Source organism: Engraulis encrasicolus, chromosome 12, assembly GCF_034702125.1.
Source record: "Engraulis encrasicolus isolate BLACKSEA-1 chromosome 12, IST_EnEncr_1.0, whole genome shotgun sequence".
Classification (NCBI taxonomy): domain Eukaryota; kingdom Metazoa; phylum Chordata; class Actinopteri; order Clupeiformes; family Engraulidae; genus Engraulis; species Engraulis encrasicolus.
This window is the reverse complement of record NC_085868.1, coordinates 21,981,327-21,993,872: the sequence shown is the minus strand read 5'-3', so window position 1 is coordinate 21,993,872 and position 12,546 is coordinate 21,981,327. Positions and strand designations below refer to the sequence as shown.

The window sequence follows — 12,546 nt, the reverse complement described above, 5'->3', positions numbered from 1 at the left end:
GTGTAGGGTGTAGGCCTATAGCCTAGGGTGTAATGTATTGTCTATGAATTCCTTCCATACTGACTTTTTTAATTTGCTCATTTGTTGTGTGCATATTTGTTGCTTCTTGTACCACTGTGTGTGCGTGTGAGCGAGAGAGAGACAGAGAGAGATCTAACGTGAACTGTGACATAGACAACATAGTCACTATTTTTGACATGGGCACAGAATCCTGGAGGGCTACATGACTCAGTCCTCCTTTGAATGAAATGGTGTAGGCTCAATATTTACATATACACAATTTTATTTATTTATTTACACAATTCATATGACATACAGAATAGAAGTGACAAGTGACAACTTTTTTCAGGTGAAACTAAAAATATCTCATAAAATTAAATGAAAAATATAGGAAAATGAGTAAAGCATACTAAGTCATAAGGGCATTGCATCATGAAAGGCTTGAGAATAAATATTTCAAGACTTAAAAAGGAACAGTAGTTGAGATACCTTGTATTTTACTGATAGGATTTGTGCCTTGGAATTATTAAAATACTGCAAATGAGTGACGTCCTCACGCCTCGATGGATGTTTCATCTTTTACATGTTTACCTACGTAGGCTGGTTGTGTGCGTGTGTGCCAAACCAAAACCTGTGGGATGAAAACAAAAACAGACTGTAAGTGCTCCGGCTTGAAAGACTACCCAACTGCACAAAGATCGTTCAAATTGCTCTTTGTGTAAGACCATCTGTTCAAGATAGTTTATAGTTTCCAGTTCAAGTTTCAACTAGGCTATGTAGGCCTAATAAAAAGATGTAAGACACTTTCCCACATCATACCAAGGTCTTTTGTTAAACTCTTCAAGTATTATCCTTGATCAGCTACTGATCATTGAAAATTGTCAATGTGACTGTTCAAGTTATTCTAGCTGTTATATTACCTATCCTGGAGTATATGCAAGGGACAACGGCTGACATGGTGAACGGTTCCACATAGTTAATGGCGAGGCGGCGGCTCAAAACTCCGGCGACATGTGCAGCCAACCCATTACCTCCTTGGAACCGGTCGACCTCAAAGGCCGTTATCCCGCCTATCTGCCGTTAGGGTAGGGTAGTTTTTAAATCAACCAGGCCAGAATCTTGTGAGCAAGATAGACACGAGATAGGCGAGAAACATATAAGGTTTTCACACAAAGTCACAGGTCTGAGTTCACTTACATGGCTGAAAGTGGCATGAAAACCCTTTAAGATAAATAGCTCGATTTCACTTCATTCCAATGTGATTCACATTGATGCATTTTTGAATAGGCCATTTGCCATCGTATCGGTGCTATACAGTATATATAGGATCTTCCTTAGTTAGCAACTATGGTTTTGAGAAGTACACAGCTGGGTTGCTGGTCCGTCAGGCTCACCCTTGTGCAGTTGTTTGCTAATGGCTCCAGGTCCTCCACCTTGGTCAGCAAACTGAGGAAGTCAGTTTCCTGCACTCCCCCGACCCCCTTCATGACGAATCGAGCATTGGGCTTGGCCAGGAGTACGTGCAGATTGACCGCAAAGCCTATGGGAGAGCAGCAGAGGTGCCAAAAGTAAATTAAAAGTAAATTAAAAGTAAAGTAAATTCATAGTGGAAGTGTCAGGCCTAACTAAACCAAGGGAGGGAAAGTCTTCGGGTGGAGAATTAATGGGGCTACTTTTCATGTGGGGTTGGTGTGTTGAATTCTTTTGCATGTGAAATGTGTGGATTATTTTTACTCACTTTGTTTGCTGTGCCTTTCACTATTTTCATAATTAGGTTATACAGACAATTAGGACCACTGGACATAAAGCCTTCCTCTTGCAGCCTGGTGCTGCTTTTAATGGACAATTTAGTTTTTATAGTAAAATAAAAATATATATATATATTAAGCCTCTGGTCTGTATTCTGTGAACTGGGCATTTCGACTAGGCTGATAAACCAGACTAAATGTGAGATTAATTTAGTCTGGCCCCGATGAATGACACAGGAAGATTGTTGATGGAAACAACCCCTTGTTTTTCAAACTGTGTCTGTGCCTATTGGCCAACGCTTTGTCACTCCCTCAAAACCCTATCTGCTTTGCATCCAAAGATTCAAAACAAATCAAAACAATTCTCCTGTGTTGTGATTTGCCAGATTCAGGGCATTGGGGCATTGATCGAGGCTAGACCCATTCACAGGCAAAAATTATTTTGGCCACTGGCGGGTGGGGCTAGTTTACTAGGCTACATTTCGACCATTTTACTGGCCGACGAGGTGACCGGTTGTACGAAATTAATGGCGAGGTGGCGGCTTCGAACTTTGGCGACGCGCGCAGCCATTAATTTCTATAACTGGTCGACATCGAAGGCCGTTATCCCGCTTATCTGCCGTTATAGTAGGGTACTTTTTAAATCTATTATTGTCTGTAAAGTTGTAGGAACCATGTTCTATCAAGATAGAATGTTGCTGTGCCGGCGTCCAACTTGACGCGCCTAGAATCTTCGTTTGGTAGCCTGCCGACGCTGTGATTATTTAATTTTCCTTTGGCCGTAGGCTATACCACAGCGGGATGGGAGTTTAAAAACAAAAACTTGCGAAGCATTTCTACATGCTAAAGCGACACATGTCACGTCTATTTCCACCTGCTGATCATCACAGGCTAGGCCTACCTGTCATTGAACTTTGTGCGTAAGAGAGAGAGAGAAAGAGAGAGAGAGAGAGAGAGAGAGAGAGAGAGAGATTCCCCACGCTAGGGACATTTTTAATAACTCGTGTTCCTTCCCAAAAGAGGAGAGTAGCCTAATTGTAAAAAAGGGATGTTTTCGGATCAATAACAAAGGGAAGGCAACGGTAAATAGCCTAGGCTACATTTTAAAAACCATGGGAGTGGAGCAGATGACGAGGTGACTCGTTTCGATACAATTAATGGCGAGGCAGGTGCTTAGAATTTCGGTACAGGCTATTTTTGTCATCTATTGCTATCTGTAAATTTGTAACCTATGAATTATGCCAACTTCAGAATAATTTAGTGTGCACGTCATCAGGTGCGCCTCATCGGATGCATCATGTAGTAGAACTTTTAGGGCGACTGACTTAACAACCAAATGCGATAGAACTGACGACTGGCTCTTGGCTTGACAACCAAATGCGATAGAATTAACGACTGACTCTTGACTTGATAAACAAATGCGATAGAACTAACGACTGGCTTTTGGCCATAGCAACCTGCAGTTTAGAATTAGTAACGGCAGTTCGCCTAACTTAAGCCGGGCATACACTGTGCGATATTTTCACTCGTGGGTCTTAAAGTGGTAGTTCGCTATTTTAGACATTAAGCCCTGTTTGTGTGACTTCTGGGGTGAAGTAGAGATGTTCTCATCACAATTTTGACATTTGGTGCTGAACGGAGCATTTGGGTATCCAAGACTGCAGCCCCCCCACCTTTACATTGACTCCAATAGAGCACTCAAGCAATCGATTATAAAATGGCATTAAACTTTTGTTTGAGAAGACATGGAACTCACCGTGTGGTCAGTGGTAGACAGCGATAAATTGACCCGAAAATTGCAGCGAAATATGCCTTCTAACTGTTGTTTAGCATTTGGCGGACCTATTTTTCCCCAGACGCCGTTGAATAGCAGTAGACATCCAGCCAGTAGGTAGCGATAGTGTGTTGTTTATGTAGACATCAAGGAGCGAGGTAGAACGGCTATCTTTGAGCGGGACTGGCTACAAAAACTACAGCTTGCATACAAACCATAGATAGTAACGTAAACAAACGCACCCCCATTTCCGGTCGCGCGGAGTAATACTAGTCAACCCAATACAATCAATGAAGACGGACAATAATGAATATATCTTCTCTGGAAGCGTATTTCGCGGTGATTTTCGAGCCAACGTATCGCTGCCCACCTCTGACCACTCGGTGAGTTTCATGTCTCTGCAAACGAAAGTGTAATGCCATTTTATGATCGATTGCTTGAGTGCTTCATTGGAGTCAATGTAAAGGTGGGGGGGCTGCAGTCTTGAATACCCAAATGCTCCGTTCAGCACCAAATGTCAAAATTGTGATGAGAACATCTCTACTTCACCCCAGAAGTCACACAAACAAGGCTTAATGTCTAAAATAGCGAACTACCACTTTAAGCTTCTGCTCACACTGCACGATGGAATTTCACTGTTTAAAAGTTCACAACTCACGACTCACGTCCTCACACTACACGAGCCGACAGTCGGATGCGAGCGAAATGCTTCCACCGTACGACGCGACAGGCATGTTTCCCCGGTCTGCAGAGGAGGGAACATGCGCACCTGAGGTGGAGATGAGGTCGCGCTCAACAGCGAATCGCACGGCCCTATTCATTTGTGCATGTGAAGTGTCAATTCGGGTCGTAGCACTGCTTTAACTGTGCGATTTACGCACGAGCCACGACCAGAATTTCAAACCGTTTTGATTTTCTTGCGATTGCACGATTGTGAGGCGAAATCGCTTGTCGTTACCCCATGCACACTGCACGATGCGAGACTCACGATTGACCTGCGATTGAGCAAGAAATCGGTCCGACTCTCAAAAAGTCGTGCGAGTGCCAAATCGGGGCAAAATCGGGGCAAAAGTCGCACAGTGTAAGCCCAGCTTTAGTCGCACGTTTGACGCCTGACAGGTTATAGGGAATTAGTTGCAACCCCATCAGCCAATCAGAAAAGAGGATTCAGTTGCGTAGGCAGATAATTCCTGCGCGTGTCGCCAAAGTTCGAAGCCGCCGCCTCGCCATTAATTTTGTATATCCGGTCACCTCGCTATCCCTTACATATTATTTTACTATAAAAACTAAATTGTGTCGAGTTTACATTGTAATTCCGAATTGTCTTTGCGTGATGTTTTCAAAGTGGAATTAAAGGGACACTGTGCAGGAAATGGTCAAAAAAGGTACTACAACTATGCTGCTCATTGAAACTGGGTTGCCTATTGCCAATTTTTATCTTTTCATGAAAGTTTAGTAAGTAATAAACTAATCTTTTCTAGTATGGCCCAAGTACAGTCATTTTTGCAGCTAAAAATGGCTATTTCTGGAAATTCAAAATGGCGGAACATGGAGAAGATCCCCCTTTTCATGTATGAAAAGTGCAATTTTTCCAGTCATAATGAATATTTTGAATTTGATGGTGGTGGTAAGTATTCATGAAAAAGGTAACATTAGTGAATAAGTAGCATGAATTCTGGAAGTAAACAACTAAAAATCTCACAGTGTCCCTTTAAGCTTTATTCATTATTCAATTCTTGGCGTCTGTGTCTGTGTGTTTATTTATTTACCTACTTGACACCTGAATTTCCCCCTGGGGATCAATAAAGTTTCTCTACTCTACTCTACTCTACTCTACTAAATTGAGCTCATTCTGAATGAAATGTATCATGTAAACGAGGCCAGTGTCATAAATATTTGGGTTACTTGCCTGCCATGTCAATGCAGAATTTCCGTCCACCATAGCCTGTGTACCAGCCCACTACTCTCCCATCACGGACCTTCGGCCTTTCGTACCAGCGGCCTGCAATGAGGCCCACCGGGAACACCGACACTCGCTTGGTGGAACGTATCTGCACACAAACAAGGAAAAAACACTTTTCTTGTTCATATGGGCCACCTAAGTCACACCCTCTACTTCCTGGTTCATGGGGCAGAGGGAGTCAAAAAATAATTAATAACTGGGCTTGAAATGAGTGGTTTTTCGACACCAGTCCAAACCTTGGACCTCCACTTATGCACTACAAATCCACCACGACTCGCTTCGTTCTCTTCCTTTCATTTTTTGCAACTTTTTGCCCCATGAACCAGGAAGTACAGGCCGTGACTTAGGTGCCCCATATGACACACTATTTTAACACATGCAAAATGTTTCTTTTGTAAGTAGCTGGACTTTTATTGCAGTTTTTTTTGCAAGAATCTTTCATTTGAGCAGTTTTCCTGAAGGTTTCTGTCCATGTAGTCATTACGTTGTATTGGTTAATGAGTTGTTTAGTATGATTGCGGGCAAGCAGAGGCCGGAGTATACTAATTATTCGCTATCACCTCGGCTTGTGGGATTCGCCATTCATTCGTAGGCTGGCCTTGAATCGTCGCAGCGTTCGAGATAGAGGCGCGGTTCGAACGCCAAAACGACCGGCTTGAAAAGGATTCGGGGTCTTACTTTTTCGCTGGCCTACCCCCTTTCATTCTTTCACCACTGGGAACCACTGATATATCTAGAGCAGGGGTGTCAAACATACGGCCCGCCAAAGGGTAAATAAAATGAAATAAATAAATAACTTTTTATTTATTTTATTTGTTTTACTTTTTCGCAAATCCGCCACCAGGGGTAACAAAGGACAATCGAAACCTGCATGACATAAACCCAATGATCCACACCTCCCTCTCTCTCTCGTATATGCAGTTAAGTGCATGTCACACTTATCTATTATAAATGGCGAATTTGTACCATGACTAGCATTTGATGCGTATAGGCCTACCAAATGTTGATCATTTTTAAACAAAAAAAATCAGTTTTGTATAGGTTTGCCAACCACCCCTTGATTATAAGTAAAAGTACAGGTTCCATTTTGAGCTGAAAAATAAATTAACCCTATCGCGCCGGACGCATCATATATGATGCATCAAATTCAAAGCCCTCTCCACACTGACACAAAAAAAAAATCCATCTCAAAAACATCCTGCGTGTCATTTCCAGACGTCCTGCAGTACACGGAAACCGCCACAAGAGAGCAGCGGTCAACAACAAGTTGATCACAGCTCGGCGAAAAATGCAAAAATGGAGTAGAAGCGGTTTCCCTGACCGACGCTGAGATATCGTCAAATTGCAAAAGGTTTGTGTACAAATTTCCGAAATATAACTCTACATCCTTTAATTTGAACACTTGCATTGTGCAATTAATCAAGGAAGAGTTTATATTTTTACACCGTGTTGCAGAGAGATCGTGCTAAAACTGATGAAACATATAAGCACCATCCGGCGGTGGCAGGAAGTCAGCCATCAATGCATTTGCTCCATAGGGAAACTTACAAAGCATACCACGACGATCGTTTAACAAAACACACAAGTTGTTTTACTTCAAGACAAAAATATTGCCTGAAGAAACAGGTTTTACTTGCAATTTTGAAAATGTAATGCAAAATGTTGAAATTATGATCTCGTAAAAAATGCATTAAAGTGAATGGAGAAATGGTCCAATTGTAGTAATGGACCCATATGTTCAAATTACACATCAAAAATGAATAATGATCTATATTACACTCATAAATAGGTTGTTAAGCATTCGATCAGCTATGTTTTTACATAGATTTTAAAAAATTACCCAACCAGGCTGTGGGAAATGTAAAATATGGTCCTGCTTAAACAAGGATAGTCTTAAAAAAATGGCAGGATCTCACTAAATATTTAAAGATAATCCTCAAATTAAATTGTCTGACAACTTTTTTAAATTAAAAAAAAGTTGTAAATGCATTAAAAGTAATTTTTCAATGGTCATGAAATTGGAATTTTCATTCATTTAAAGCCTGATGCATCATATATGATGCATTAAATATCTCAGTGACCTTAACAACATTTTGAATTTTTTTTTTACATTTCTTATAAGGGACCAATATTGAAGCAAATTCCAAAAAAATAGAATTTTCTCTCATTGCTTTCATGGTTCAGGTTTCACAGGGTTAAAATACAGGAAATTACATATAGGAAATACTAAATTGACACATGGCAAGTTGAGTAGGACATGGAAATTATGAAATCGATCAAATGATTTCTGCATAGGACTATCAGTATTGCTTACATATTCAATAGACTTTTGGACCTACTATACTGACAACTAACCCTCTGGTTCAAGGTTGTTGGTTTTTTTGCCATGATGTTACTAGTGCGTCCTGCTTGAGATCACATGGGTTGTATGCGGCCCCCGGACCAAAATGAGTTTGACACCCCTGCTCTAGAGGGCAAAATAAAGTGCCGACGGCTCTGCCGTGGAAAATCAATGCAATTTGCTGAAATTGGGCGGAATTTAGCACATTTTGGCGGTTTTTGAGAACCTTTTGGGCGGGATTTGAACAGACACATCTGGCAACACTGGGCCTAACGGCTGGGCACTGGGTTCCTACACCAGCGACACAGATTCGATTCCGGCTCAAGTAATTTGCCGATCCTCCCACCGATCTCTCTCCCACTCACTTCCTGTGTCCTCTAGAGCATGACACGGGAGTGGATTTTCACTCCCGTCCCATCCTGGTCCCAGAAAAAAAATCCCATCCCGTCCCGTCCTGGAGTGGAGTAAAAGAAACAAATCCCATCCCATCCCGTCCTGAAAAGAATGTCTCCCAATCCTGCCCACTCTCACTCAAAATCAATCCCACTACCATTTCATAGGCTTTTTTAATGAAAAAATGAGCGAGCATTCCTGCTCTCATTCATTTTTATTCCCGCTCCTGCCCGCTCCCATTCATCTTTAATCCCGCTCCTGCCCGTTCCCTTTCATCTTTAAAATTTTGACTCCCATCCCGCGGGAATCCCGCAGGACCCGCGGGACCCACGGGAATTCCTGAAAAATGTCATCCTCTAGTGTCCTCTCATACTATCCTATCGAAATAAAGGCAAAAATGCCCTTAAAGAATACTTTAAAAGAAAATACTACAGACCTCTTCGAAAACCTCCAGGTCGTATGCGTTGTCGTCGTCTCCAAAGTACACTACGCCAGAGTCCACTGGGCCTCTGTTCTTCCTCAGCCAATCCAGGCCCATGTTCCTCTGCTCCGTGCCCCGGGCCACACAGTGCGGCTTGCAGTACGATGGCATGGGTACGTTCATGTGGGTGCTCGGTGCCCTGCACCTGGCAACGCAAGGCAAGAAAGTGAAAAAAGTCCCAATTGGGGAACTCCAACTCCCATTGTCATTGTGACACAGCACTCCACAGCACACAAGTGTTCACTGCACACTGCACACAACAAAATTGCATTGATGCCTCACCCATGCAAGGGGGCAGCCCCCAATGGCGCCCCTAGGGAGCAGTGCGGCGGGACGGTGCCATGCTCAGGGTACCTCAGTCAGAGAGGAGGATGGGGGAGAGCACTGGTTAATTACTCGCTCCACCCACCGGTATGAGCACGTTCATGTGGGTGGTCGGTAACCTGCACCTGGCAACGCAAGGCGAGGCCTAGCAAGTTTAGTATTTTTTATAACACACTGTACATTTTACTGTGTTAATTTAACACTTGCATTCACAGTAACAGTGGTGTGTCAATATTTGGGGTTTCAATATTTCAGTGTACGAATATAGGTTACTGTAAATCTACACTGTAAAAAATAGAGATAAATATAGATAGATAGATTTTAGATTGTCCCCAAAGGGAAATTTGCTATCACCACCATCATAAGTTGTTACAGCCAACATGAAGAAAAAGTAAAAGGAAAAAAAAAACCTCAATACACAATACAAGTACACAAGGACAAACATAGGACATCAAGCGCCATATGCACACTCACGCACAAATACTGTCAGTCACCATAAGCTATAAGCCCATACGTTAAGCACATAATTACTCTCACACACTCACTCATGCACACATTACATTACATTGCATTAGGCGGACGCTTTATAACCAAAGCGACTTTCAAAAGAGTACATAATCATAGCCAACATCACTAGCAAATACAAAGTGCACAGGAAATATACAGAACAACAAGTGCAGATGCAAAGAAGGGTTAGTTCAGTTTTTTTTAAGCAGAGTACACACACACACACACACACACACACACACACACACACACACACACACACACACACACACACACACGTCAAGAGTCTGGCCTGGGGCTAGGGCAGCTCAAACATGTGTCTAGTAGATAGTCACGAAAGTAAAATATTTGTGGGTGTGTGCATGCCAACACAAATACTCTCAGACAGCATAATCACATACTCAAACAATAAGCCATACAACCACACCAACAGTCACATACTATATACAGTAAGTACACTATATACACAATTTAGTATTTTTATAATGCAATAAACTTTACAGTTGCACACAGTAACAGTGGGGTGTCACTATTTGGGGTTTCAATATTTCAGTGTACTTGTATACATCTACAGGAGGTAGGTAGGTTTTAGAAAACTGAGTGACAGTTCAAAGTCAAGTCAGTGTAAGATCCTTCTGTGGCCAGTGGTATTTTAACGGCACAGCTTTTCATATTTACACAATTTTGAGTAAAATTAACTCTGAAAACATTTACCAAAGAGCAAAATGAACACACTTTTGTAGTGTGATGAAATTTTATCTGTTTCACCTGCTCAAGAGTTATATTACCACTGGTGATTTTAATGATGGCAAATGAGAGTAAAAATCGAAAAGAAAAAGAAAATATGTTTTTTTAACATGAAAATGTTAAGATGAAGGTGTGAGAGATAGATAATACATAGTAGGAATGCAAGTGTAAACACAACTGGCATTAACGTCCCTCAAATAATATTTGGTTCCACTCAAAAACAGTTAATTTTACTCTTTGATCAGTGTAACATTTTCATAGTTAATTCTACTCAATTAATTAATTGAGCTGTACAGTTCAAATTGCACTGGCCACCTGCAGAACGTTTGACTCCAATTTGACTCTTTGACAGTGTTGTCAAATCTATCTAGATTCATACATCTTCACTCTGAAATATTCTCACCCCATTTTTACGGTGTGGGGAAAAAAGGAGACCAATAGAAAAAAATGATAGTACCTGGACAGGACTCCAGCCACCATTGGCGAGCGTTTGTCGGAGTCCTCCACAACGATCCAGTGAAGGTTGGGCACCTGGCCCAAGGTGTTGGCCAGGCGGGTCAGGTCTGCCTTCTGCGTGGGCCTCCTGTAAGTCGGGGTGATCACATAAACGAAAGGCAGGTCCGGAGGCATCTCCCAAGTGGACAGGTGGACCAGTAACCCAGCCAGCAGGGTCCATGCCAGGTAGATGCCATAGTGGAGTAGCCTGCCGAGTGTCATGATGACTGGTCCAGGAGAGGAGAACGGCTGTCTGCCAGTGTATCTCATGTACGCATCTCACTCACACGGGTGAGTTTGTTGTATTTCTCTGTCATCTTCATGTCACCCTCTGCTGACTAGAGAAACAGGATGAGTCGGGTCGGTATGTAAAAGAGCCAAGGTAGGGATTTTGCTTGGGGCTATTGGAAACGTGCAATGAAAGCAAAGGCAACATGCAGCAGTAACTATTCCAACATTGAGGAAAAACGCCTTCAAAGCCTTGGTATTAGGTTGGATATTGTAGCGACTTCAAACTTCACATAGCAGTAAAACCGCACACATTTGGACCATAAGGCTTTGTCTCAAGGTAAAGAAAGTCTTTCTTTCTCTCTTTCTCTCTTTCTTTCTTTTTTGTGTGTTTGGTATCTTTGGTGTTAGCTCTCTTTTTTGTTTTCCTTCTCTCTTTTTTCCCCCTAGAGTTACTGCACACAATGTTTAAGTAAGGAATAACGGCCGACGAGGTGCCCCGATGTCAAGGGAAATAATGGACGAGGTGGAGCGTTCTAACAGCCCGATGGCATAACAATTAAGACAACACATTTCAGAGGGGAAGATACCTCACACAAACAAGCAACATTTCAGCCAGTGTGGCCATTCTTAAGTTTAAGAGAAAGGCCTCACTGGCCAAATCGTTTGTTAAATCAAATTCAGCATGATGGACAAGAAAGAGTGTGCGGTACCTTCCCCTCTGAAGTGAACAAGTATACCTACCCGCTACCTTTCTCCTCCAAAAAAAGACACACATTGACATGAAATTAAGCATAGGCTTACACAAAACATGTCACAACTCAAACAAAGGCATGGGAGAAATCAAAAACGTAGAAACATTGCATTACTGACAGGTTCAGTGTAGGGATGGTTTTGGGAAGGGCACAGTTTGAAAACTCCTGAAAAGGGTCCTAAGTTCCCTGGTCCCATACAAAGACAGGGGAACATAGGACCCGGGGAACATAGGCACGCTCCCAAGATTACAGATGATGAATGGGACGAGGCGTGGGAAAATGTGAGACCTTTAAGTATCTGTAACAAAGTGAAAGCCATCCAGCAAAAAATCTTACATCTTACACAATGGCATAATGTTACAATACAGTATGTATCACTGGACTATTTGACATGCAAACTGCATGAAAAGGACAATATATTTCACAGAATCTGGGAACCGTTTATGTCCTTAGGCATACACATTGAAACCATACTGGTCAGAGGATTCATGTGACAATAATTACAAAAAAGGACTTGCATCCAGTTTTATTGTCTTACTCTATCAATGTTTTTTGTTTGTTTCTTTTCCTTCTGTTTGATGTCATCCAAAGAATACTGAGCCAACTTTCTGTCTGTATGTTTATTTAAGTATGTGTGAACCGAGTCTTGTTCTGTATGTTTGTAGCGAAGGGGAGTAGAGTTGCCCAGCTGGGACTTGAACCCAGACCTTCTGGAGTAATAAACTGGGGATCTGACCGCTACACCAGGGAGCCAGGCTCATTGGCATGTTAGTCAGAACACACCCACAAC

At 42.1% G+C, this 12,546-nt stretch overlaps 1 protein-coding gene across 1 annotated transcript; it reads right to left on the bottom strand.

Moving 5' to 3' along the window:
- Positions 1-346: 346 nt before the first annotated feature.
- LOC134460117 (galactosylgalactosylxylosylprotein 3-beta-glucuronosyltransferase 2-like) lies at positions 347-11,434 on the bottom strand. Its single transcript, XM_063212581.1, has 5 exons — positions 10,736-11,434; positions 8,656-8,845; positions 5,432-5,573; positions 1,395-1,540; positions 347-631 (listed from the first exon to the last, which is right to left on the bottom strand). The coding sequence occupies exons 1-5, from the start codon at positions 11,041-11,043 to the stop codon at positions 554-556; spliced, it is 864 nt and encodes a 287-aa protein (XP_063068651.1). The 5' UTR covers positions 11,044-11,434; the 3' UTR covers positions 347-553.
- Between the last annotated feature and the right edge of the window lie 1,112 nt (positions 11,435-12,546).